Here is a 23,980-nt window from a genome sequence, read left to right as displayed (position 1 = left end):
CCCAAATCGTCCAAAAATAAATGCAAAATATACCTATTCAAAAAAGCAGATAAAAATTCACTTGACGCCTTCCTGAGAGATAATCTCCACTCCTTCCAAATTAATAATATAAGTGTAGACCAGATGCGGCTTGAATTCCGAGAAATAGTATCGGCAGCAATTGGGAGATTTATATCTAATAAATTAACAAACGACGGAGATAATCCTCCTTGGTACACAAAACGGGTCAGAACACTGTTACAGAAACCATGAACCAAACATGACAAATTTAAACAGACGCAAAATCCCCTATATTGGCGATCTTTTACAAAAGCTCGAAATGTAGCACGGACTACAATGCGAGATGCTTATAATAGTTTCCACAACGAAACTTTGTCTCGAAACCTGGCAGAAAATCCAAAGAGATTCTGGTCGTATGTGAAGGATGTTAGCGGCAAGAAACAACAATGCCTTCTCTGCGCGATAGCAATGGAGGTATTATCGAAATTAGTGCTGCCAAAGCGGAGTTACTACTGACTGCCTTCCGAAACGCATTCACAAAAGAAGACGAAGTAAATATTCCAGAATTCGAATCAAGAACAGCTGCCAACATGAGTAACGTAGAAGTAATTATCCACGGAGTAGTGAAGCAACATAAATTACTTAATAAAAGCAAGTCTTCTGGTCCTGATTATGTACCAATTACGTTCCTTTCAGAGTATGCTGATGCATTAGCTCCATACTTAACAAGCATATACAACCGTTCGCTCGACGAAAGATCCATACCCAAAGAAAGGAAAGTTGCACAGGTCACACCAATATTCAAGAAAGGTAATAGGAGTAATTCACTTAATTACAGGCCAATATCGTTAACGTCGATATGCAGCAAGATTTTTGAACATATATTGTGTTCTATCATTTTGAATTACCTCGAAGAAAACGGTCTATTGACACACAGTCGCCGGCCGCGGTGGGCAAGCGGTTCTTGGCGCTTCAGTTCGGAACCGCGCTCATGCTACGGTCGCAGGTTCGAATCCTGCCTCGGGCATGGATGTGTGTGATGTCCTTAGGTTAGTTAGGTTTAAGTAGTTCTCAGTTCTAGGGGACTGATGGCCACAGATGTCAAGTCCCATAGTGCTCAGAGCCATTTGAACCATTTTTGAACAGTCAACATGGGTTCAGGAAACATCGTTCTTGTGAAACACAACTAGGTCTTTATTCGCATAAAGTGTTGAGTGCTATTGACAAGGGATTTCAGATCGATTTCATATTTCTGGAAGGCTTTTGACTCTGTACCACACAAGCGGCTAGTAGTGAAACTGCGTGCTTATGAAATATCGTCTCAGTTATGTGACTTGATTTGTGATTTCTTGTTGGAGATGTCACAGTTCGTAGTAATTAACGGAAAGTCATCGAGTACCTGGCGTACCCCAAGGTAGTGTTATGGGCCCTTTGCTTTTCCTTATCTATATAAACGATTTGGGAGGCAATATCAGCACCTGTCTTAGGTTGTTTGCGGATAACTCTGTCTTTATCGACTAAAAAAGTCATCAGAGTATCAGATCAAATTACAAAACGATTTCGAAAAGATATCTGAATGGTGCAAAAGTTGGCAGTTAACCCTAAATAACGAAAAATGTCAGGTCGTACACGTGAGCGCTAAAAGAAATCGTTAAACTTCGGTTACACGATAAAGCAGTCAAATCTAAAGGTCATAAATTCAACTAAATACCTAGGAATTACAATTATGAACAACTTAAATTGGAAGGAACCCATAGAAAATGTTGTGGGGAAGGTAACAAAAGACTGCGATTAACTGGCAGGTCACTTAGAAAATGTAACAGATCTACTAAGGAGACGGCCTAAACGAAGCTTGTCCGTCCTCTTTTAGAATAGTGCTGCGAGGTGTGGGATCCTTACCAGACAGGACAGACGGAGTACATCGAAAAAGTTCAAAAAAGGGCAGCACGTTTTGTATTATCGCGAAATATGGGAGAGAGCGTCACTGAAATGATACAGGATTTGGCCTGGACATCATTTAAAGAAAGGCGTTTTTCGTTGTGACGGAACCTTCTCACGAAATTCCAGTCACCAACCTTCTCCTCCAAATGCCAAAATATTTTGTTGACAACGACCAAGACAGGGAGGAAAGATCACCACGATAAAGTAAGGGAAATCAGAGCACGTACGGAAAGATAGAAGTGTTCGTTCTTTCCGCGCGCTATGCGAGATTGGAACAATGGAGAATTGTGAAGGTGGTTCGATGAACCCTCTGCCAGGCACTTAAATGTGATGTTCAGGGTAGCCATATAGATGTAGATGAATGCCTCGCCAATATACTGCCGATATGGATGCACTGTCGGTTGGTGGATGGCATTCACGTATCGTACAAGACGCTACGGCGTCTTCCATGACCACTAGCGGCGTATGTCGGCCCCACATAATGCCACCACAAAACAACAGGGTTCAAATGGTTCTGAGCACTATGGGACTTAACTTCTGAGGTCATCAGTCCCCTAGAACTTAGAACTACTTAAACCGAACTAGCCTAAGGACATCACACACATCAATGCCCGAGGCAGGATTCGAACCTGTGACCGTAGCGGTCGCGCAGTTCCAGACTGTAGCGCCTAGAACCGCTCGGCCAACCTGGCCAGCAGACATCAGGGAACCTCCACCCTGCTGAACTCGCTGGACAATGTGTCTAAGGCGTTCAGCCTGACTGGGTTGCCTCCAAACACGTCTCCGACGATTGTCTGGGTGAAGGGATATGCGATACTCATCCGTGAAGAGAACGTGATGCCAGTCCTGAACGGTCCATTCGGCATGTTGTTGGGCCCTTCTGTACTGCGCTGCATGGTGTCGTGATTGCAAAGATGGACCTCGCCATGGACGTCGTGAGTGAAGTTGCGCATCATGCAGCCCAATGCGCTCAGTTTGACTCGTAACACGACGTCCTGTGGCTGCACGAAAAGCATTATTCAACCTGGTGGCGTTGCTGTCATGGTTCCTCCTAGCCATAACACATAGGCAGCGGTCATCCACTGCAGTAGTAGCCCTTGGGTGGCCTGAGCGAGGCATGTCATCGACAGTTCCTTTCTCGCTGTATCTCCACCATGTCCGAACAATATCACTTTGGTTCACTCCGAGAAGCCTGGACACTTCCCCTGTTGAGAGCCCTTCCTGGCACAAAGTAACAATGCGGACGCGATTGAACCGCGGTATTGACCATATACGCATTGTTGAACTACAGACAACACGAGCGTGTACCTCCTTCCTGGTGGAATGACTGGAAGTGATCGGCCGTCGGACCCCTTCCCTCTAATAGGCGCTGTTCATATATGCTTGTTTACATCTTCGGGTTTAGTAACAGTCAAAGGGACTGTGTCTGTGATACAATACCCACAGTCAACGTCTATCTTCTGGAGTTCTGAGAACAGGGGTTCCCTACTGCGCCATTGTTTTATAGGAGGAAAATATGGTGCTAAATTTTAGTGTCCATTCTTGTGCAGATAGTCAAGGACATTTTTTTTTCTCTGGGATGAAGCCACAGCTAAAAGGGGGCCAAACGAAACTGCAAGCTGTTTAAAGATATATTTTGAAAAGAATGACATTAAAAGTGAAAAGTTGGTTGCGTTTTCCGACAACTGTGGCGGACAAAACAAGAATTGGACGTTAGTGGCATTTTGGCTATACCTGTTAAAGTTTGGTCGTTTCAGATACATCGAGCATACGTTTCCTTAGGCTGGACATAGCATGCTACCTAGTGACAGAAACTTTGCTCAGGTGGAGAAAAATGTCTCCTCACATTATCAAAGTGTTTATGGAACTGATCATAGTGAAGAAGTTCTGAGAACATCCAAGCGAAAGAAGTCATTCAAGGTAACTCGTATGACTCAAGAGTGTTTTACAGTCTCTCTGCACTGTAACATCTGTTCCACAAACTACAAGCTCAACTTCTCAAAGCAAATTCAGTATTAGAAATTGTGTTCGACTCTCATTTTCTGCTGAGCTACAAAGTCCCACCCCAACATTATTGTTTAGTGATACATACAACGATTGCCTAGAATCAGTTTCCTTATCAAAACTTGGAAGACCTGCAAGCATTTCTTTCCTGACAGAGCTTAAACCGAAATATTCTGGGCCTCTTCCTATTAAACGAGACAAGCTACGAGACATTCTCTGAAGCTTAAAATAGATATCTCCTGTATACCATGACTGGTGCAACTCACTCCAAGCAGAAGGATGTACTGCGCTTCAGCAACAAGAAGACGATGAAGAAAGATACATAATCATGTACTGAGAAAACAATATTTAAAGTAAAATAATAATGTTAAGTAGATGCATTGATAATAAAATGTGTACATGTAAAAGAATGTTAAGTAAGTGTGTTGAGACTACAATGTTTCGAGTAAATAATGTTAATTACGCGTTTCTGAAATTTTGAAAAACGTTTTTCGAGTAGATATTACATACTAAAAATATGTAACTACTGACGCTGTGTAATAAAGCAATGCAGTACCCGAAAAAACTAATATTTTGTATGTATTTCAGATATCTGATTTATGGGAGTTTATTAAAGTATTTGTGGTGCGTTTTCTCAAAATTACTGATTTGTCCCTTACCATTTTTTACTGCCGAGCCATTCAATTATGAGTACACACTGTCTAGGAGTATCCACATCTCAAAACTAGACAGGCCAGAGAAGCTACAGCATCCTTACACACAAACATGGTGACAGTCTCGCGTCACATCGATTCTTTGGTGAGTAATGAAAATTCGTTATACTTCCCGTTCAAGTGTCCCCTATCGTTTTGAAAGGAGCCGCCACTTTTTATTGGTGTTCGCAGTTTCAGCGACGTGATGTGAACATGCTAACATCAAATTTTAAGTGTGCCCAGTGCAGTGGGACAATATCTAATAAAAACCATTAGCGAATTTTTTCTACGGGTGCAGATGTCCAGATAAAAAACTGGAGTTGTAAGTCGAAGCTTAACACATAAATTAGATCAGCTACATGTCTCAAAGCGTGATGCAACATCCTATACAATAGTGCCTCTATTTCGTTGTTAAATAATAAAAACAACAGACAGCCACATATTGACTTGCGTTTGATAAATCCGTTCTTTTCTTTTAAGGCATGCAGGATAATATTGCTTGAAGATGTAGAGGTGATAAACATATATTCCACCTCATGCCTTAATACAACACTTGCACATTGGCAAGGACGCTGGTTTACAGATGGCAGTAGATGGAATGTTCGTCTGTAACAGGTTGGGGCTTGCAGAAGTACTCAGTCAATATTTCGAACAAACAGCAACTCCGTAGAAACGCATGTGTACAGGTGCCGCAAAAATGTGAGTCACCAAATCGACATGTGTGACGAACAATGCCTCCAGCCCATGTGATCGCCAATGCATGTTCACAGCGCCTGATTATTTAATGTAATAGCGCTACACAGTCTCATAATTGAGTGTATAATCGTTGTGTGCTTACAGAAAACATCATTTTTGTAGAATTAAGACACACTGCATTATCAAAGTGTCATAAGTTAATGCTTGGGTAGCTTGTTAGAGCACTTGCCCGCGAAAGGCAAAGGTCCCGAGTTCGAGTCTCGGTCCGGCACAAAGTTTTAATGTGCCAGGAAGTTGCATATATTTTCATCTTTATTTACACATCGATCACTTCTTTCGGCTGGTATATCTGATCAGAGGGTCACTGCAGTTTCTGTCCAGGTACTCGCTGATGTCAGCATCGGCACTTTCTTATGGTCCAGGCCATTCTACGAATCCACCACTCTCAGGCAATTATGGTGGGTACAGTTGGCTAAGATCAGCATTAGCACTTCCTTATCTCCAAGGTCATTCCTGGAACTGTATACAGACACATGCATCATGGCCAGACTGGGAATCCAGACACTGTACCCCTACCCCCAGACTCCAACGCCCTCCTTGGCAGCTAAAGGTTACTAATTTAATTCGAGAAATTATTAATTTTTATGCGTGTTCTCATATGCTGTCCAGCATGAAGCACCGCCTTGCCCCACGTCTGCCCCTGCCTCAGTGCCACCACTCAAATACATACCGAATGGCGATTTCTGTAGCTTCTGAGTTGGAACTCTTCTTGGGAGTGAGATTCGACTGTAGCTCACAAGTGTAGCTCCACACATGTATTTACCATTGATACTTTCGTGGGGGTGAGAGCTGACTGAAACTCACAGGTAAGTGCCACTTGGCAAAGCTGACATGCATATTTGCACATACTGCTGATTACTCAGAATCCGACATCCTCTAGCCATCCACCCTGAGGACCCCTTAGTCGGCAGCCAGTAGCATGCAATGTAGCTCTCCTTCCATTTAATTGTAGCGAGGCTGTGGTCTGCTGACATGACACATATTTTTACTTACAAGCTTGACAACTGGATACATTTCCAGGAGACTCACTGCACAATATTATAACTAATAAGTATGAACAAATTAATTTCTTTCAAATGATCTGGTATTCTTATACCTACGTTACACAAATGCATCACGTCAATATGCATAACTGCTTATGTGAAACACGTAATCCCATTATTTCATCACATCTGTCTGTACATACATCTAGGTTCCATGTGGTCAAAAGATGAAATTCTTGAGCTGAGGAAAGAAGATTTCGACAAATTTATTTTCTGTAAACATCAATCAGAAAAATGTACTTAGAGCTTTCTGTATCACGAGTGGAAGGACATTACAGTGGAGGACTGTGTGACTGGAGGCAGGGGGTAGCTCATTTTGTCAGCACTTTAAACTTTTAATGGATAACGAAAATCATGTTCTTTATGTTAAGGTATCTTTTTAACAGGAAAGTCAAATTACATCGGCAGCACACGAAACTTTTAATGAATAATGACAGATTACATCGCAAACATCTGATGGACTACACGCCACTGTACAATTCTCTCTTATTACCTCTAAACTGAATAGGTCGTTGTATCTGCTGGATGACGTCGATGCATATACGTAACGCCATTGGCCTTGGGTGGGGTGAGGGAAGTGGAGATGGAGGTGTGGACGGAATTCTGGGAAGTGAGCGACGGGAGTGAACCCAGGGAATGCAGATGTCAGAGATTCCTGGAACGCTGATGCTGTTATCAACAACTTTTTGGCTTGGAAATACACTGCTCCATTTCTATCAATTAAAATATTTTTTTAAAATTTTAAGAAAATGGAGGTATGACTAATGTTTCTTGCGTCGTCACATTTCGAAAACCCTGGAGGTCAACTATGCTGCGAGCTGCTCTGCTGCTGCCAGTTCATGAACCTCAATTCTACCTACTGCCAATGTAATGCTATTTAACAAGCCATTTACTGTATGACAAAGAAAGCAGAATTGCTATATCTTTCTTTCTGGTGATCAAAACTCATTGTGAGATGTCTAAATCCATGCCTACATCCGAATAATTTTCGCACGGCGACGCATCGTGATATTACACACTGTCTTATTCCCCATTGTGTTTTGCAAACTGTCGCTTCGTAGTCATTGCGGTATTAATAGTAAAACTTCCGGACAAGTTAAATAATTTTCGTTGTGCAGCGTCGTTTTGTTACTTCATCTCGGCACTCATTTCTGTCCACCAGCCTCCCAAGGGCTACAGTCTCAGGTATACTCCATCTTCATTCCGCTCGTCTTTCTTTACTGCGTAAATTCTGATCGTTTGTCACTTACCTCTTATCAAGAAGCGCTTATTTTTGTAAATATATTCTTGATTTTTATACCTAGTCTACGATTTTAATTTCTGTGCCTTCATGGACTTGTTAGTTATCATACTACAGAGTGTCCCAGAATTGTTACGGCGAACTGCGAGGGTTTGTACGTGGTCTCTTGAGGAGAAAATCGAGGATGGCAACCTGTGTCGGTCCGCAGCTCGTGGTCGTGCGGTAGTGTTCTCGCTTCCCACGCCCGGGTTCCCGGGTTCAATTCCCGGCGGGGTCAGGGATTTTCTCTGCCTCGTGATGACTGGGTGTTGTGTGATGTCCTTAGGTTAGTTAGGTTTCAGTAGTTCTAAGTTCTAGGGAACTGATGACCATAGCTGTTAAGTCCCATAGTGCTCAGAGCTATTTGAACCATTTTTGAACCTGTGTCGCGAAACGTCACCCAACGACACTACAGAGAGTCGAAGTTACAGGCGCCACTAGGTCACCCCTTTTGGCAGCAAACGTGAGTTTGTACGCTGATGGACCGTAGGCGGTCATATCGCAACGACGTTTGTTATTCAGTGATCGCGACTGATAGCCTCAATCGCCACTGGAGAAAATGGAGCTAATAGCTGAGCAGACACACCTTATCTATTATGAATGCGACTATCTGTTGCCTCGGTTTATTTTTCTCCTGGATATCTCTAAAATCTCCAAAGTTTTTCGGTATACAGGAGAAAATTAAACTGAATTTGGAAACACGTGTCCGAAACAGTCATTCACCAAAACAACGGAACATTGCACCCATTGGAGACAAGGCCTGTGTTACGCAGCATCTTCTCCACTGGCAATCGCGGCAATCAGTAGTGACCAATGAATAGCAAATAACAATGCGAGACGTTCCATCTACGGTGCGTTACCGTACAAAGTCAGGTTTTTGGACGAACTGTTGGCCTAATGGCAGGCGTTGGTGCATATAAATCCGACGCACCGTGGCGCCGTTAGATGACGCTCTAGACACGGGTTCCTATCCTCGATGTGTTCCACATGACACCCTGTACAGATCCTCGAAGTTTGTCGCAACATCTCTGGGACACTCTGTATATTATCTGTTAAAACACTTATTTTGTACATACATAGATTTTATCTTACATGTTGTTGTTGTTGTGGTCTTCAGTCCTGAGACTGGTTTGATGCAGCTCTCCATGCTACCCTATCCTGTGCAAGCTTCTTCATCTCCCAGTACCTTCTGAATCTGTTTAGTGTATTCATCTCTTGGTCTCCCTCTACGATTTTTACCCTCCACGCTTCCCTCCTATACTAAATTGGTGATCCCTTGATGCCTCATAACATATCCTACCAACCGATCCCTTCTTCTAGTCAAGTTGTGCCAAAAATTTCTCTTCTCCCCAATCCTATTCAATACCTCCTCATTAGTTATATGATCTACCCATCTAATCTTCAGCATTCTTCTGTAGCACCACATTTCGAAAGCTTCTATTCTCTTCTTGTCCAAACTAGTTATCGTCCATGTTTCACTTCCATACATGGCTACGCTCCATACAAATACTTTCAAAAACGACTTCCTGACACTTAAATCTATACTCGATGTTAACAAATTTCTCTTCTTCAGAAACGCTTTCCTTGCCATTGCCAGTCTACATTTTATATCCTCTCTACTTCGACCATCATCAGTTATTTTGCTTCCCAAATAGCAAAACTCCTTCACTACTTTAAGTGTCTCATTTCCTAATCTAATTCCCTCAGCATCACCCGACTTAATTCGACTACATTCCATTATCCTCGTTTTGCTTTTGTTGATGTTCATCTTATATCCTCCTTTCAAGACACCATCCATTCCGTTCAACTGCTCTTCTAAGTCCTTTGCTGTCTCTGACAGAATTACAATTTATCTTACATAAAATATTATATTTTACATTGTGGGATTTAGGTATGTGACGCTCCGATCAGTCTAATATGTTCAGGCACTGAAACCTGCAGGAATCATTAACGTGCCTTCTGCGAAATTTAGTGTCACCTGATTGGTGCTGCAGGCACGTGATGGGGTAAGGAATGTATTCGCAAGTGGAACAGAGACGAATGTGGAATTGTACCGGATTTCCAAAACTGAAGTTTCAGTTTAAATATGCTGTATAACGAGAACCACAACTCAGAATTCCACATTTGAACAGCATAATATTGACGCAGGGGAAACGTCATGGGGGGAAAATGAAAATCTTACCAATAGATGGCGCTTTAAACGTCAGAATATAAACAGAAACAGATTCGCGGCCCACGGCTGTTCCTCAGTTTGCGACCCAGCTTGTCTGTCTCCATGAAAGATGGCGCGCTTCTGTTGAAGCTCTTTTACAAGAACGACGTCTGTGCGCCAGTAGCCCTGCAGAAGACCCAGACATTCAAGGGTACGATAAAAGGCGCTGGTCTGATGTCTGTTAAGGGTCTGGAGAAAATGACTACAAAATTGGAAAAGACCTTTTCTTAAGTGCAGTGTGCAGAGGGAAGGAAGCTGTTAATCCGACGTGTGTCGAAGAAGTGGCCAAGATGTGGCCATAGCATTGCAGGAGGGATTGAACGGAGATGCGCAGATATGCAGTGCACGGGGAACTGTCCGAACGTTGTACATGGCTGCGATCACGATGCATAAAATCCTACGAAACCTCCTGCATTGCTAGCCGTACGCTCACCCATCTTCTGGAGTTGTTTACTGCTGACCTGCCAGCAAGACAAGCGTTCGCTACGGAATTTCTTGCTCGTATGGACGTGGACAGTGAATAGCTGTGGAACATTCTATGGACAGACGAAACCCATCTCCATCTCAAAGAACATGTCAACACTCAGAATTGCAGAATGTGTGCATCAGAAAAGTCTCACGTACACCAACCGGTATCACTTCATTCTGCAAATACGATTGTGTGGCACAGGCTGACGGTATCATTTATCGAAGGGCCGTACGTATTCAATGAGATGATTCCTGCAGGTCTTGTTATCTGTGCGGTCACTGGTAAACGCTATGAGTCTTTTGCGCACCAACGTCATTGCAACCCTTCAACAACGTAATGTGTGAGCAGGATCATTTTTATGCAAGATGGCGAGACTCTGCACATTGCACAGTAAATGCAAAGGCATTTCAGAAATGCTATAATTATCAGCCGTCATTTCGCTACAGCCTGGCCAGCCAAATCACCTGATCCTGGTCTGAAAAATGTTGTGTTCAGTGTCTCAGTTACGAACGTAGCTGAACCGTAGGCACGCTCTACGCAACGCTTTCTGTATGTGACGCCCGAGACACTCCGATCTGTTATGGAAAATGCTGTTACCCGATTTCAGTTTGTGGTAATAATCGATGGATGGCATAGTGAACATGTCTTGCGCGAGTCTACGAAGAGTTAGGAACTCATGTCATTTTGCTCTTTATGAGGTTTTTGCTCCAGGACAATTAAAAACAGGCGTGATTTTGATTTTTATGTCGTTTTGCTCTCAGGACAATTAAAAATGATTTTACCCATCCGATGTGGTAGGACCTTGGCGTGCTGGATGGTCTTACCTTACAAATAGTGCCACAAGTGTTGACGGCCGAACTTGTGCAATCAAGCACATGACACAGTATGGATGGTGTAATCTGCAACATTATCTATGTGATCGATCCAATTTAGGTTATTTGTAATTGCAATCGCTAAGTAATTAGTTGAATTTACAGCCTTCATATTTGTTTGACTTATCGTGTAATCGAAATTTAGCGGACTTTTTTTAGTACTCCACACTTTTCTTTATTTAGGGCCAATTGCCACTTTTGGCACCATACAGATATCTTATCTAAATCATTTTGCAAATCGTTTTGGTCACCTGATGACTTTACAAGACGGTAAATGACTTTCCGTCTATTACAACGAACTGTGACCTTTCTGACAACAAAACACGAATCCAGTCGCATAACTGAGGCGATATTCCATAGGAACGCAGTTTGCTTAGACGACGCTTGTGAGGAACGGTGTCGAAAGCCTTTTGGAAATCTAAAAACATGGAATCAATTTGACATCCCCTGTCGATAGCACTCATTACTTCATGAGTATAAAGAGCTAGTTGTGTTTCACAAGAACTATATTTTCTGAATCCGTACTGACTATGTGTCTGGGTTAATAATATGCAGTTCAAATTTTACGTCATTCTGAGAAGTGATTCACTTTCTACAGCGTTTTGAAACTGGAACGTTAATTGTGGGCACTTGTGTTAGTGATCATACGGGCTGCAAATGAGGATATTCGCTGACATTACCGACTTCAACAAATAGCAGATAATTGTGGCATGGCGTCAGGTAACGAGCATCTTGGAACAGACGAGGTTGGTCAGCTTTCCCTATACTACTGCCATGAATACGAATGGAAAGTGGTTGAAGGACCACGAATGGATGAGAAGTTGCTGGATGTCCACGCATCATAACATAATGTGGAGATCGGGGTATTGCTCGCTCTAATCTGACTTTTGTATGTAGACTGGGGTGACAAAAGTCGTGCGATAGCGATATGCTTATATACAGATGACGGTAGTATCGCGTACACAAGGTATAAAAGTACAGTGAACTGGCGGAGCTGTTATTTGTACTTAAATGATTGATGTGAAAAGTTTCCGGCGTGGTTATGGCTGCACGATGGCAGTTAACGGACGTTGAACGCGGAATGTTGGAGCCAGGAGCATGGGACAGTCACTTTCTGAAATCGTTATGGAACAGTGTCAAGAATGCGCCGAGAAAATCAAATTTCAGGCATTTTCTCTCGGTGGTCACCGACCTTCACTTAACGACCGAGGATAGCGCCGTTTGCGTAGTGTTGTCAGTGCTAACAGACAAGCAACACAGACGGAAATAACCGCGGAAATCAATGTGGGACTGTACGACAAACATGTCCGTTAGGGCAGTGGGGCGTTAATTGGCTACGTCAGCAGACGACAGACCCAATTGCCTTTCCTAAAAGCACGGCATCGCCTGCAGCGCCTCTACTGGGCTCGTGAGCACATCAGTTGTGCCGTAGACGACTAGAAAACCGTGGCCTGTTCACATGACTCCAGATTTCAGTTGATAAAGGCTGATGGTAGGGTTCGAGGGTGGCGCAGAGCCCACGACGCCTAGGATCCAAGATGTCAATTACGCTCTGTGAAAACTGCAGGTGGCTCCGTAATGGTGTGGACATGTTCGGGTACTTGGGGACCATTTGATATGATTCATGGACTTCATGTTCCTAAACAATGATGAATTTTCATGGATGACGCTGTACCATGTCACTGAGCGACATTTGTTTGCGACTGGTTTGAAAGACATTCTGGATTGTTAGAGCGAATGACTTGGTCACCTAGATCGCCCGACATGAGTCCCATCGAACATTTATGGGGCATAACTTAAAGGTCAGTTTGTGCACAAAATCCAGGACTGGCAGTTCTTTCGCAGTTATGGACGGCTATAGAGGCAACATGGTTCAATATTTCTGCAGGGGACTTCCAACGACTTGTTGAGTCCATGACAGGTCGATTTGCTGCCCTGCGCCGTGAAGAAGGGCTTCGGTGTGATGTTAGGTGGTATCCGACGACTTTTGTCACATCACTATAATGCAGATGCTAGCGCAAGTGTTTCGGTGCACACCGCTCAGCACATAAAGTAGAAGATGGTGTTCCGTAGCAGACGACCCTACCGTATTGAGACGTTGACCCGCAGACATCGTCATTTACGAGTGCATCGCGAACGTCTACTCCAAACACATAGCCGGCCGTAGTGGCCGCGCGGTTCTAGGCGCTACCGTCTGGAACCGCACGACCGCTACGGTCGCAGGTTCGAATCCTGCCTCGGGCATGGATATGTGTGATGTCCTTATGTTAGTTAGGTTTAAGTAGTTCTAAGTTCTAGGGGACTGATGACCTCAGCAGTTAAGTCCCATAGTGCTCAGAGCCATTTGAACCATTTTGAATCCAAATACATATTGCACCATTGACACAGGATGATGGGGCAGCATTAGGCCTTGGGGGGGGGGGGGGGTATTTTTCTGGTTCAAAATGGCTCTGAGCACTATGGGACTTAACATCTGTGGTCATCAGTCCCCTAGAACTTAGAACTACTTAAACCTAACTAACGTAAGGACATCACACACATCCATGCCCGAGGCAGGATTCGAACCTGCGACCGTAGCAGTCGCGCGGTTCCGAACTGAGCGCCTTAACCGCGAGACCACCGCGGCCGGCAGGTATTTTTATGGGATTGAGTGATGTGATAGTAATCGAAGTCATGATGAAAGCTGTGAACTACGCTAACATGATTGCCAACTACCTGCATCCATTCATGCTTTATGTCTTCCCCGCCAGTGATGTTATTTCCCCTCAGGAAAATGTTATTTTTCGAAGGTCATAATCGTGCTTAAGTGGTCTGAGGAGCCTGATAGTGAGAAAACGTTGATGTCTTGGCCACCAAATTCGTTCGAATTAAAGCCAATGGAACACTTCGCTACTCAGCCGCACGTCAGTTTTGCGTTCACTAACAGGCGGAGGGTAATGTACGGATTTATGTCGACATATGTTGACTGATAGCACCGAAAACTTACCAGTGGCTTGCAAATTCGACGGCACTCAGCATGACTACTGAATGCGGCCACATACCTCCTGAAGCCTACCTAGCATTCATCAATTGCGTGTCGCTGAGAATCGCTTCTGTATTGCGTTTCAAGGCGGACCAACACGCTATTAAGCAGTTGGTGATAATCTTTTGGATTATAGGTATATATGGGCACGGGAAGGCCGTCGTGTATTCCGGCTTCTTCCAACATATTATTCCACCGGTACCGCCACTGGTCCTCTCTCCATACGGAAACTGACAAGGTTTCTTCGCAATTAGACAACTTCATTTATTCCTTCCTTCTCTTCTGTTACTTACTTACATTATGATAATTGACAATTAGATGTAGTACTTGGGAAATCCACATACAGTTGTATAATTGATTGTGTCTTATGTGACTGGATTTAGACACGCAAATAAAGTAACTGACTTAAGAATGACCTTCCTGAAATTTATGAGAATTTTAGTATATACGTTTTAATAATGAAGCTATAGAAGTTAATTGGAATCAATAATTCCATCTTTTCAAATAATCCCTTTGGAAAATGTTCTAACCAATCACACTATTTTTCTACTAACCTGTCTGAGTCGTCTACCGCCACTCTCGGTGAAAGCAGGTGACACCTTGATGGTAGCAACTTTCGGCACTCGATCCTGAGCGAACAAATTGTTGCGCCCGTCTGGGAATTCAAAAGGGTTGTGTACTTGGATCTGCAACAAAGAGTGATGACAGTATCAAACTATGTACTTTACTTATACACTGAGGTGACAAAAGTCGTGGAATAGCGATATGCACATAAAGAGATAACGGTAGTATCGCACACACAAGGTATAAAAGGATAGTGCATTGGCAGAGCTGTCATTTGTACTCAGATGTTCATGTGAAAAGGTCTCCGACGTGATTGTGCCCGCACGACGGGAATTAGCAGACTGTCGACGTGGGGTGATAGCTAGACACATGGCACATTCCATTTCGGAAATCGTTATGGAATTCGATATTCAACAATGCACAGTGTCAAGAGTGTGCCGAGAATACCAAATTTCAGGCAATAACTCTCACCACGGACAATACAGCGGCCGATTGCCTCTACTTAACGACCTAGAGCAGCGATGCTCGCGAAGAGCTTGAAACGTCCACTTAGAAAAATTAATGAATTACTGTGTTGATAAACCTCTATGTTATTTGATTTTTCAGACAGCTGAGCAGAACTGAACGTACTCAGACATTTCTCTCTTTACTTATTCTGATCAACAATATTTTTAGCGCAACGCAATCTGACTTTCAAAAATCCCTACAAAAGAATGGCCCTGACTAACAATAACCTATACCATTCATGAATCACTTACCTGAAATGCGCAACGCTACGCGCTGTTCACATCCAACTGCCCAACACTACAATAGCGAATTTCGCAACAATGCCAACCAGCCACAGACTGCAGACAGCACAGTCAGTGATTTTCATACAGAACGCTACGTGGCGTTACCAACATAAAAACCTAAACAGCCTGCTTACAAGCTGTCATTGCTAACAGACAAGCAACACTGAGTGAAATAACTACAGAAATCAATGTGGGACGGGTGATGAACGTAGACATTAGGACAGTGCGGCGAAATTTGACGTTAATTGGCTATAGCAACAGAAGACCGATGAGAGGGCCTTCGCTAACAGCACAATATCGCCTGCAACACCTATCCTCATGACCATATTGGTTGGATCCTACCGTCTAGAAAACTGTGGCCTCCTCACATGAGTCTCAGTTTTAGTTATGTACTGATGGTAGGGTTCGAGTGTGGCGTAGACCTCACGAAGCCATGGACCCAAGTTGTGACCAAGACGCTGTGCACGCTGGTGGCGTCTCAATATTGGCGTGGGCTGGGTTTACACGGAAGGGACTAGATACTCTGGTCTGTTCACTACTTGGAGACCTTTTGCAGCTGTTCGTGGACTTCATGTTCCCAAACAGTGGTGGGATTTTTGTAGATGAAAGTGTGACATGTCAGAACATTCTGGACAATTCGAGCGAATGATTTGGCCACCCAGATCACCTGACATAAATCCCATCGAACAATTATGGGACATAAGCGAGAGGTCAGTCCGTGCACAAATTTCTGCTGCGGAAACACTTTCGCATAGACGTAGCATTGTTCAATATTTCTGAAGGTGACTTCCTAAGACCTGTCGAATCTAAGCAACACCGACTCAAAGGAAGGCCTCGGCGCTTGTTGGTGACGTCACGTCAGCTAAGCACGGCGAACGCCAGGTCTGTTGCAGGCAGAAACGCCTGGGCGTGCTTATCACTATAAATCTATTATTTTTGGACAAAATGTTTGGTATTGTTTTGGATTCTGCAGTTTTATTTAGATGAAAGATTTTCTTACTATCGTAAAGTTACAAATGAAGATCATAGTTCTTTATTACTGAATTCTGTCGAAACAAATGTAGATCAATATGAGAAGATGCTTTGTCCCATTGCAAGCTTCGGAAATTTCACATTCAAGTAACTATATTTACTTGATCCATTTTGTTATCGAAACTTACCCCAACCCCCTTACAATTATTATTTATTTATTTATTTTCGTTTGACATCGTCACTGGAAATGTGAACTAATTTACATGTGTAAATGCCCAACTGTTGCCAGTCATTAGATCCAGCCGTTTTCAACGAAAGGAATTCTAAACAAGACACAAAATAGCTTCATACATCGAAAATACTGCTGAGCTTCAACTTTTTTAAACATGCACATTAGAAAAGATAAATATTCCCCTCTTGCAACTGAAAGGAGAAACTTTATAACATAAAAAATTTTATTTGATAAAACAAGTATCTCTCTTTTGCCTCTTCTACTGTCCCCCACCCTATCCCCCAACGTGTACAATCGCAAGATATTTCATTAACATTCAGTGCTCCTCACCCCATAGTCAACCAAGATACCTAAAGAATGGCACCAATATGTTCACAGTTTCTTGTAAAAGCAACCCAGTACAAACGTAACTTCCTCAGATTTACAAATAAGGTAAAGAAGCACGAATTCTGTTGCTGCTGGCCCATGAAGTTGTTTTTGTATGTCAATCCTTAAAACTGGTGGAAATTGAAGTTCAGGAGTACACTATTTGTTAAGAAGTGTAATGAATTGCACAATTAATTGATTGCAGAAATCTCTCAGAATAATGTGTGTTGGTCAACTACTGCCAATAGTGTCACATTTTCCTGTGTCAGAGTGGGACACACCACCATTATGAGTATGCCTGCAACAGACCTGGCGTTCGCCGTGCCTAGCTGACGTGACGTCACCAGGAAGCGCCGAGGCCTTCCTTTGAGTCGGTGTTGGTCTAAGCCACCTCGAGTTGCTTCACCACGCTGGGCGAAAGGAGGCCCTCTTTTGATGGAGGAGAAGGTGTCTATCACAATTCCGTGGGATTTCCTCTTGGATCTGTGTCTATGCATGGCGAAGTGAACGCTATTGTTCTTGCAGATGTCTAATTGTAATACCTTAATGTCCTTGGAGACATTTACCACTGTTAGAAAATACTGTCATTGTGTATTTCGAACTTGAATTTATGGTGATGTATGTCGAATGGAAACAAAACTTCAGTTTCGAAATAGCTGCATATACTCACGTGCAGACCTGGAGGGAAGGTGGGGTGTGGAGGCAGGAACTCGCTGAGGCGTGCTGGCTTGAGAATGACCTGCAGGCCTGCAGCGGCGCCCGGCCCCACTGCGTGCCGCAGGCTGCAGTCGCCACGCCTGTGCACCCTTCCGGCGCTGCGTGCAAACGAACTGACTGTACCCAAACAATACCGACTAAATACCAAAGATGTTGTGAAATACTTTCACAACAGACATAAAGACCGTAACATACAATAAACATAAGTGTGGTGTGCGTATTGTAAGACCTTCGGCACACACACCATCAGATTATTTGACTTGTCGCTCTAACGAAGTAGGCGAGTGTCAGCAATATGTCTCGTGGTCTTATCGTGGCGTGTTTGCCTTCTGCCGTTAGGTCAGACGATAGAAATGCCACTTGCACGCCTAGAGTAGCAGATTGACGGTGACCAACTTTAAACAGAACTTGATTAATTTTCACACACATTTATTAAAATAATAACAAGCATAAAATTACTTAACTTGGTTCTGGATGCTATTTACAATTGACAATCTGAAGTTCCTTTGGTATTGGTACGTTAATCTTATTCTCACATATATCTCTGATACTTGACAAAAGTGTTGTGGACTGAGAAGACAGCCAGTCCACAGTGACGGGTAACCGAAAGGCACGCGCTTAAAATTACGCAGGTTAGAGAGGTCTGAAACAGGATACGTAATGAATGCTATAAAGAAAAGTACGTAGCTTCTGTAATACTTAACTTTAATCCATCCTTGTTGTACATCGCTCTTGACAATACAAGTGAGACTCTGTATGCTAATTGCGCCTTGCTAGGTCGTAGCCATGGACTTAGCTGAAGGCTATTCTAACTATCTGCTCTGCAAATGAGCGAGGCTTCGACAGTGTGCATCGCTAGCTACGTCGTCCGTACAACTGGGGCGAGTGCTAGTCCGTCTCTCGAGACCTGCCGTGTGGTTGCGCTCGGTCTGCGATCACTGACAGTGGCGACACGCGGGTCCGACATATACTAATGGACCGCGGCCGATTTAAAGCTACCACTTAGCAAGTGTGGTGTCTGGCGGTGACACCACAAAAAGTGTCTATACATTTATCTTCATGGCTATGTACAGCAATATGGTAATCTTATCAGGCGCAGACTGAAGCCTGACTATATACTGGTACAGACAAATGTAGACTGGTACAGACTGATGCAGACTGACTAATCGGAGGTCTGTACACTCGTTAGCTGTTGTTGGCAACACTGCGCCGACGCGGACTCTTCGAGTATTTGCTGCACTAAATAATTATAAAAAGCGTTGTTATTAAGCTATTTTTAAACGTGTACAGGTGTTATAAGATAAGTGTTGTTGAATTAGTGGAAGTGTTAGTGAAGTATAAAATAAGATTAAACGGGGTATGAAGCGTATTTTTCTTCTCGCGCCTGTAGCACGAATCCTAGGCCTAATTTCACGCGCCCGAATCGTAAATAAGCAGTGAATTAAACTTATAGATAAACGTTTCCAGTTGGTATAAATATAATATAAGTGTTGTTACATTAGTGGAAGTGTTAGTGAAGTGTTAAAGAAGATTAAACGGGGTAAGAAGTTTATTTTCCTTCTCGCGCCTGTAGCACGGATTTTAGGCTTAATTTCACGCGCGCGTATCGTAAGTAAACAGTGAGTTATATGTAATCACCAGTTTTTTATTCAGTACTCTTTCAATTTATTTATATCTGCCTGAATAGTTTCTAGGGTCCTTTGTTTACGTTTTAGTCACTACTTAAATCAGCTTATACGATTTCTGTTTTTACCATGAGTGAGAAGTGTGTGACATGCCGTAGGATCGTTAGTTCCGGGGTATGGTGTGACGGGTGCTGTAGTTTCTTTCATTGGGGCGAATGTAGTGGCGTGGGAAATGGGGACATAAATGAGGCTCACCAGTGGTATTGTAGGATCTGCAGTAGAGATAGGAAAATACTGGAACAGGAAGGGAAAATTGCAGCTCTTCAAGCTGACCTAGACAAGGCAAGGGAGGATCTGGACAGGTTAAAGAGGGAGAAGGGTGAACAGAGGTGGGAAGTGGCAACAGGTAATAGGGGGAACAGGCAAAGGAGAGCATCAGACAGCTTTGTCATAAATATTGAAAATAAATTTGACCTGTTGCCTCAGTCAGAATCAGATGAGCCCCATGTAGCTGAAGCTGTAGAAAGGGCACAACAAGATTTCAAGGACTTGAAAAAGGTAGGGAAATTCGTAAAGAGAAAGAAAGTTCTCTTGTTAGGTAGTTCCCATGGTAGAGGTGTTGGCCAACTACTGCAGGAAAATCTAGGTCCAGAGTACCAGGTCACAAACTTTTTCAAGCCTAGTGCAGATCTGGGTCAGGTAACAGAGGATGTAGGTGCTTTATGCAAGGATTTCACAAAGGAGGATGCCGTGGTTATAGTGGGTGGTCCGGGAAATAGCATTGACAGAGACTCTGAATATTCCATAGAGAGTGACCTGGTGAAGATAGCATCAGCAACAAAGCATACGAGTGTGGGATTTGTGTCTGTGTTGAGACGCCATGATCGCCCTCATTTGAACTCTTCCGTAGGGAGGGTGAACTTGGAGTTGGAGTGGCTGCTTAGGACGGATATAGGGTCCCATATTGGTTTGATTCCTGTGGATGCTATCGATAGGTGGGACTACACTAGGCATGGCCTTCACCTCAATAGGAAAGGGAAGGGAAAACTGTCTGGGTTGATTGCAGAAAACTTACGGGGGGACACTGGCACAAGTGGTAAAATACCAGTGGTCACAGGTGTCAGAGGGATGCCTTTTTTAAGATAGGGAAAGGGGAAAGAAAACGAGTTTTAAGAGAGATTGGCAGACACACTCAGTTTGAGAAAACAGATGAACAGGAGTCAGATTGTATCATACAGCCTCCATTTAAACAGTGTTCAACAGAAAGTAATCAGAAACTGCAAGTTCATCTTCGCCAAAGCAGTTACAATCCCATTAGTATGCAGTATCAGTTATCTTTATTACACCAGAACATTCCGGGACTTAGAAATAACGTTGATGAACTACTCATTTGTATCGATGAAATGAATTCATCTAACCAAATTGACTTAATCTGCCTCTCTGAACATCAAGTGACCACTGATATAGATATGTTAGACATTTCAGGATTTAAGCTAGCTTCCTACTTCTGCAGAGTAGATATGGATGGAGGAGGAGTTGCCACATTTATCAAAAACTGCCATAAATTCAAGAACATTGACATTAATAAATTCTGTTTAGAGCAGCATCTAGAAGCATGTGCAACAGAAGTAGAGTTCCATAACAGCTCCTATATAATAATAACTATTTACTGAGCACCTGCAGGAAATTATAATCTATTCTTAGATCATCTAGAAGCTCTTTTGGGTTATTTAACAGGAAGAAACAAAGGAATTTTGATTGCTGGTGACTTTAATACAGATTTTTTAATGAAATCTTCCAGTAAACATTCACTGCAGTTAGTAATGTATCTTTCAATCTAACTCACACTGTAAACTTTCCAACTAGGATCACTAAATCCTCAAGGACAGCCATTGATAACATTTTATAGACAAATCAAAGGAACAAAATCATATCATAAAACCTGTTATAAATGGACTATCAGATCATGACATGCAGCTCCTTGTTTTAGATGTAAATTCTAAGCAGATTATCAAGACTGCTAAATCTGAGTACAGGAGAGTAGTCAATCAACCAAAAATTGAGTGTTCTAGAAAACTGCTCAAAGATATGAACTGGAAAGATGTTTATAGTGCTCATGACATGAATGAAAAATATAACACATTCATGAACAATGTCAGTACCATGTTTGAAAACTGTTTTCCTCTAAAAGTTACTCAAATTAAACAGAAGTCTATAATAAAACCATGGATTACACAAGGAATAAGGGTATCCTGTAAGACAAAAAGGAAAATGTATCTGTCGACCAAGAATAGCTCCAATGCTGATGATTTAGCTAAATACAAGGAATACTGTAAAACATTAAAAAAGTAATTCAGATGTCTAAACAAATGCACTACGAGAATAAGATAGCAATGTCAGGGAACAAAATAAAAACAATATGGGATATAGTGAAAGAGCAGACTGGTAGATCCAGAAAGGAACAGGAGCAAATAGCACTAAGGGTAGATGACACATTAGTAACTGATGGGCATAGTGTGGCAAATCTATTTAACAAGTACTTTATATCCGATACTGATAGAATGGGACTTTCAGGATCAGTAAATAATGCCCTTGAATATCTGAAACTAGCCTTCACAAATAGCTTCAAGTACATGAATATATCACTCACTTCACCAAAAGAAATAACGTCCATAATAAAATCTTTAAAAACAAAGCATTCTAGTGGGTATGATGAAATATCAACAAAGTTAGTTAAGGCATGTTCTTGTGAGTTTAGTACAATTCTAAGTTACTTGTGTAACCAGTCAATTATAACTGGGACATTTCTTGACTGGCTAAAATATGCAGATGTTAAGCCTCTATTCAAGAAAGGGGATAAAGAGATACCATCAAACTACAGACCGATTTCACTTTTGCCAGCATTCTCAAAAATTTTAGAAAAAATAATGTACAGGCAGCTGCTCAACCATCTGACCACAAATAACATATTATCAACAACACAGTTTGGATTTCTGAAGGGTTCTGATATCGAGAAAGCTATTTACACCTACAGTGAAAATGTACTTAATTCATTAAATAACAAATTACAAGCAGCAGGTATTTTCTGTGATTTGTCAAAGGCATTTTATTGTGTGAACCACAACATCCTTTTAAGTAAATTAGAATTCTATGGTGTCATGGGCAGTGCTGCTAAATGGTTCAAGTCATACCTCACTAACAGGAAACAAAGGGTGTCAGTGCAAGGGACTAGTGAATTAAGTCATCAGTCATCATCAGAATGGGAAGAAATTACATGTGGTGTCCCACAAGGATCCATCTTAGGGCCATTGCTTTTTCTTGTGTACATTAATGACCTCTCATCAGTTACACTGCCAGAAGCAGAGTTCGTTTTGTTTGCAGATGACACAAGTATTGCAATAAATAGTATGTCAAGTGTAGTTCTAGAAAGATCTGCTAATGATATTTTCATGGATATTAATAAATGGTTTAAAGCTAACTCACTGACATTAAACTTCGAAAAGACTCACTATATGCAATTCAGAACCTGTAAGAGGTTTTCACCCAGCATATGCATAAAATACGAAGAAGAGCAGATAGAAGAGGTTGACAGTCTTAAATTCCTGGGATTACAACTTCATAATAAATTCAGTTGGGAAGAGCACACCACAGAACTGCAGAAACGCCTTAACAAATCTGTATTTGCAATTCGAGTGTTAGCAGACATAGGCGATATAAAAATGAAAACGCTTGCATACTTTGCCTACTTTCATTCCATAATGTCGTATGGTATAATATTTTGGGGTAACTCTTCAAGTCAAACAAACGTTTTCAGAGTCCAAAAGCGTGTAATACGTATTATTTGTGGAGTAAATTCACAGACGTCCTGTAGAAACCTCTTCAAAGAACTGGGTATACTAACTACTGCCTCTCAGTATATTTACTCATTAATGAAATTTGTCCTAAATAATATATCTCTTTTTCCAACAAACAGCTCAGTTCATACATACAATACCAGGAACAAAAATGATCTGCACAAGGACTTAAAAGCACTTACTTTAGTTCAAAAAGGGGTCCACTACTCAGGAACACACATCTTCAATAATTTGCCACTAAATATAAAAAATTTAGTTACAAATAAAGATCAGTTTAAAAGGAGCCTGAAAGACTTACTAGTGGCCAACTCCTTCTACTCCATTGACGAATTTTTTAATAGAAACAAATGATGTATTGTATATATTCATACTACTAGTATTGTTATTTCAGCTTAAAAAAAAATTGACATGTTCAACATCCACGAGGATCTCCTCAACACGGATCTATGGAACGAAAACTAATCTAATCTAATCTACCTCGCGCGTTCATGTATCACTGCGCGAGTGTGATCCGCGATGAGAAAAGGTTCTACATTAGCAGCAACCTCATTGGCTGCGTTACATATTAA

The 23,980-nt window shown here is 42.2% G+C and overlaps 1 protein-coding gene across 1 annotated transcript in view; it reads right to left on the bottom strand.

Annotated features, from left to right (window-relative positions):
- The window catches only part of LOC126249119 (sodium channel protein Nach-like), a 187,658-nt gene that overhangs the window by 26,223 nt on the left and 137,455 nt on the right, over positions 1 to 23,980 (bottom strand). Inside the window, exons 4-5 of the mRNA XM_049950770.1 lie at positions 17,886 to 18,095; positions 14,845 to 14,976 (exon numbers count right to left, since the gene is read on the bottom strand). Of these exons, the coding sequence (XP_049806727.1) occupies positions 14,845 to 14,976; positions 17,886 to 18,095 (342 nt within the window). The remainder of the gene's footprint in view (positions 1 to 14,844; positions 14,977 to 17,885; positions 18,096 to 23,980) is intronic.

The sequence above is a fragment of the Schistocerca nitens genome, chromosome 3 (genome assembly GCF_023898315.1).
Source record: "Schistocerca nitens isolate TAMUIC-IGC-003100 chromosome 3, iqSchNite1.1, whole genome shotgun sequence".
Taxonomy (NCBI): domain Eukaryota; kingdom Metazoa; phylum Arthropoda; class Insecta; order Orthoptera; family Acrididae; genus Schistocerca; species Schistocerca nitens.
This window is presented reverse-complemented; position numbering and strand designations above follow the sequence as displayed.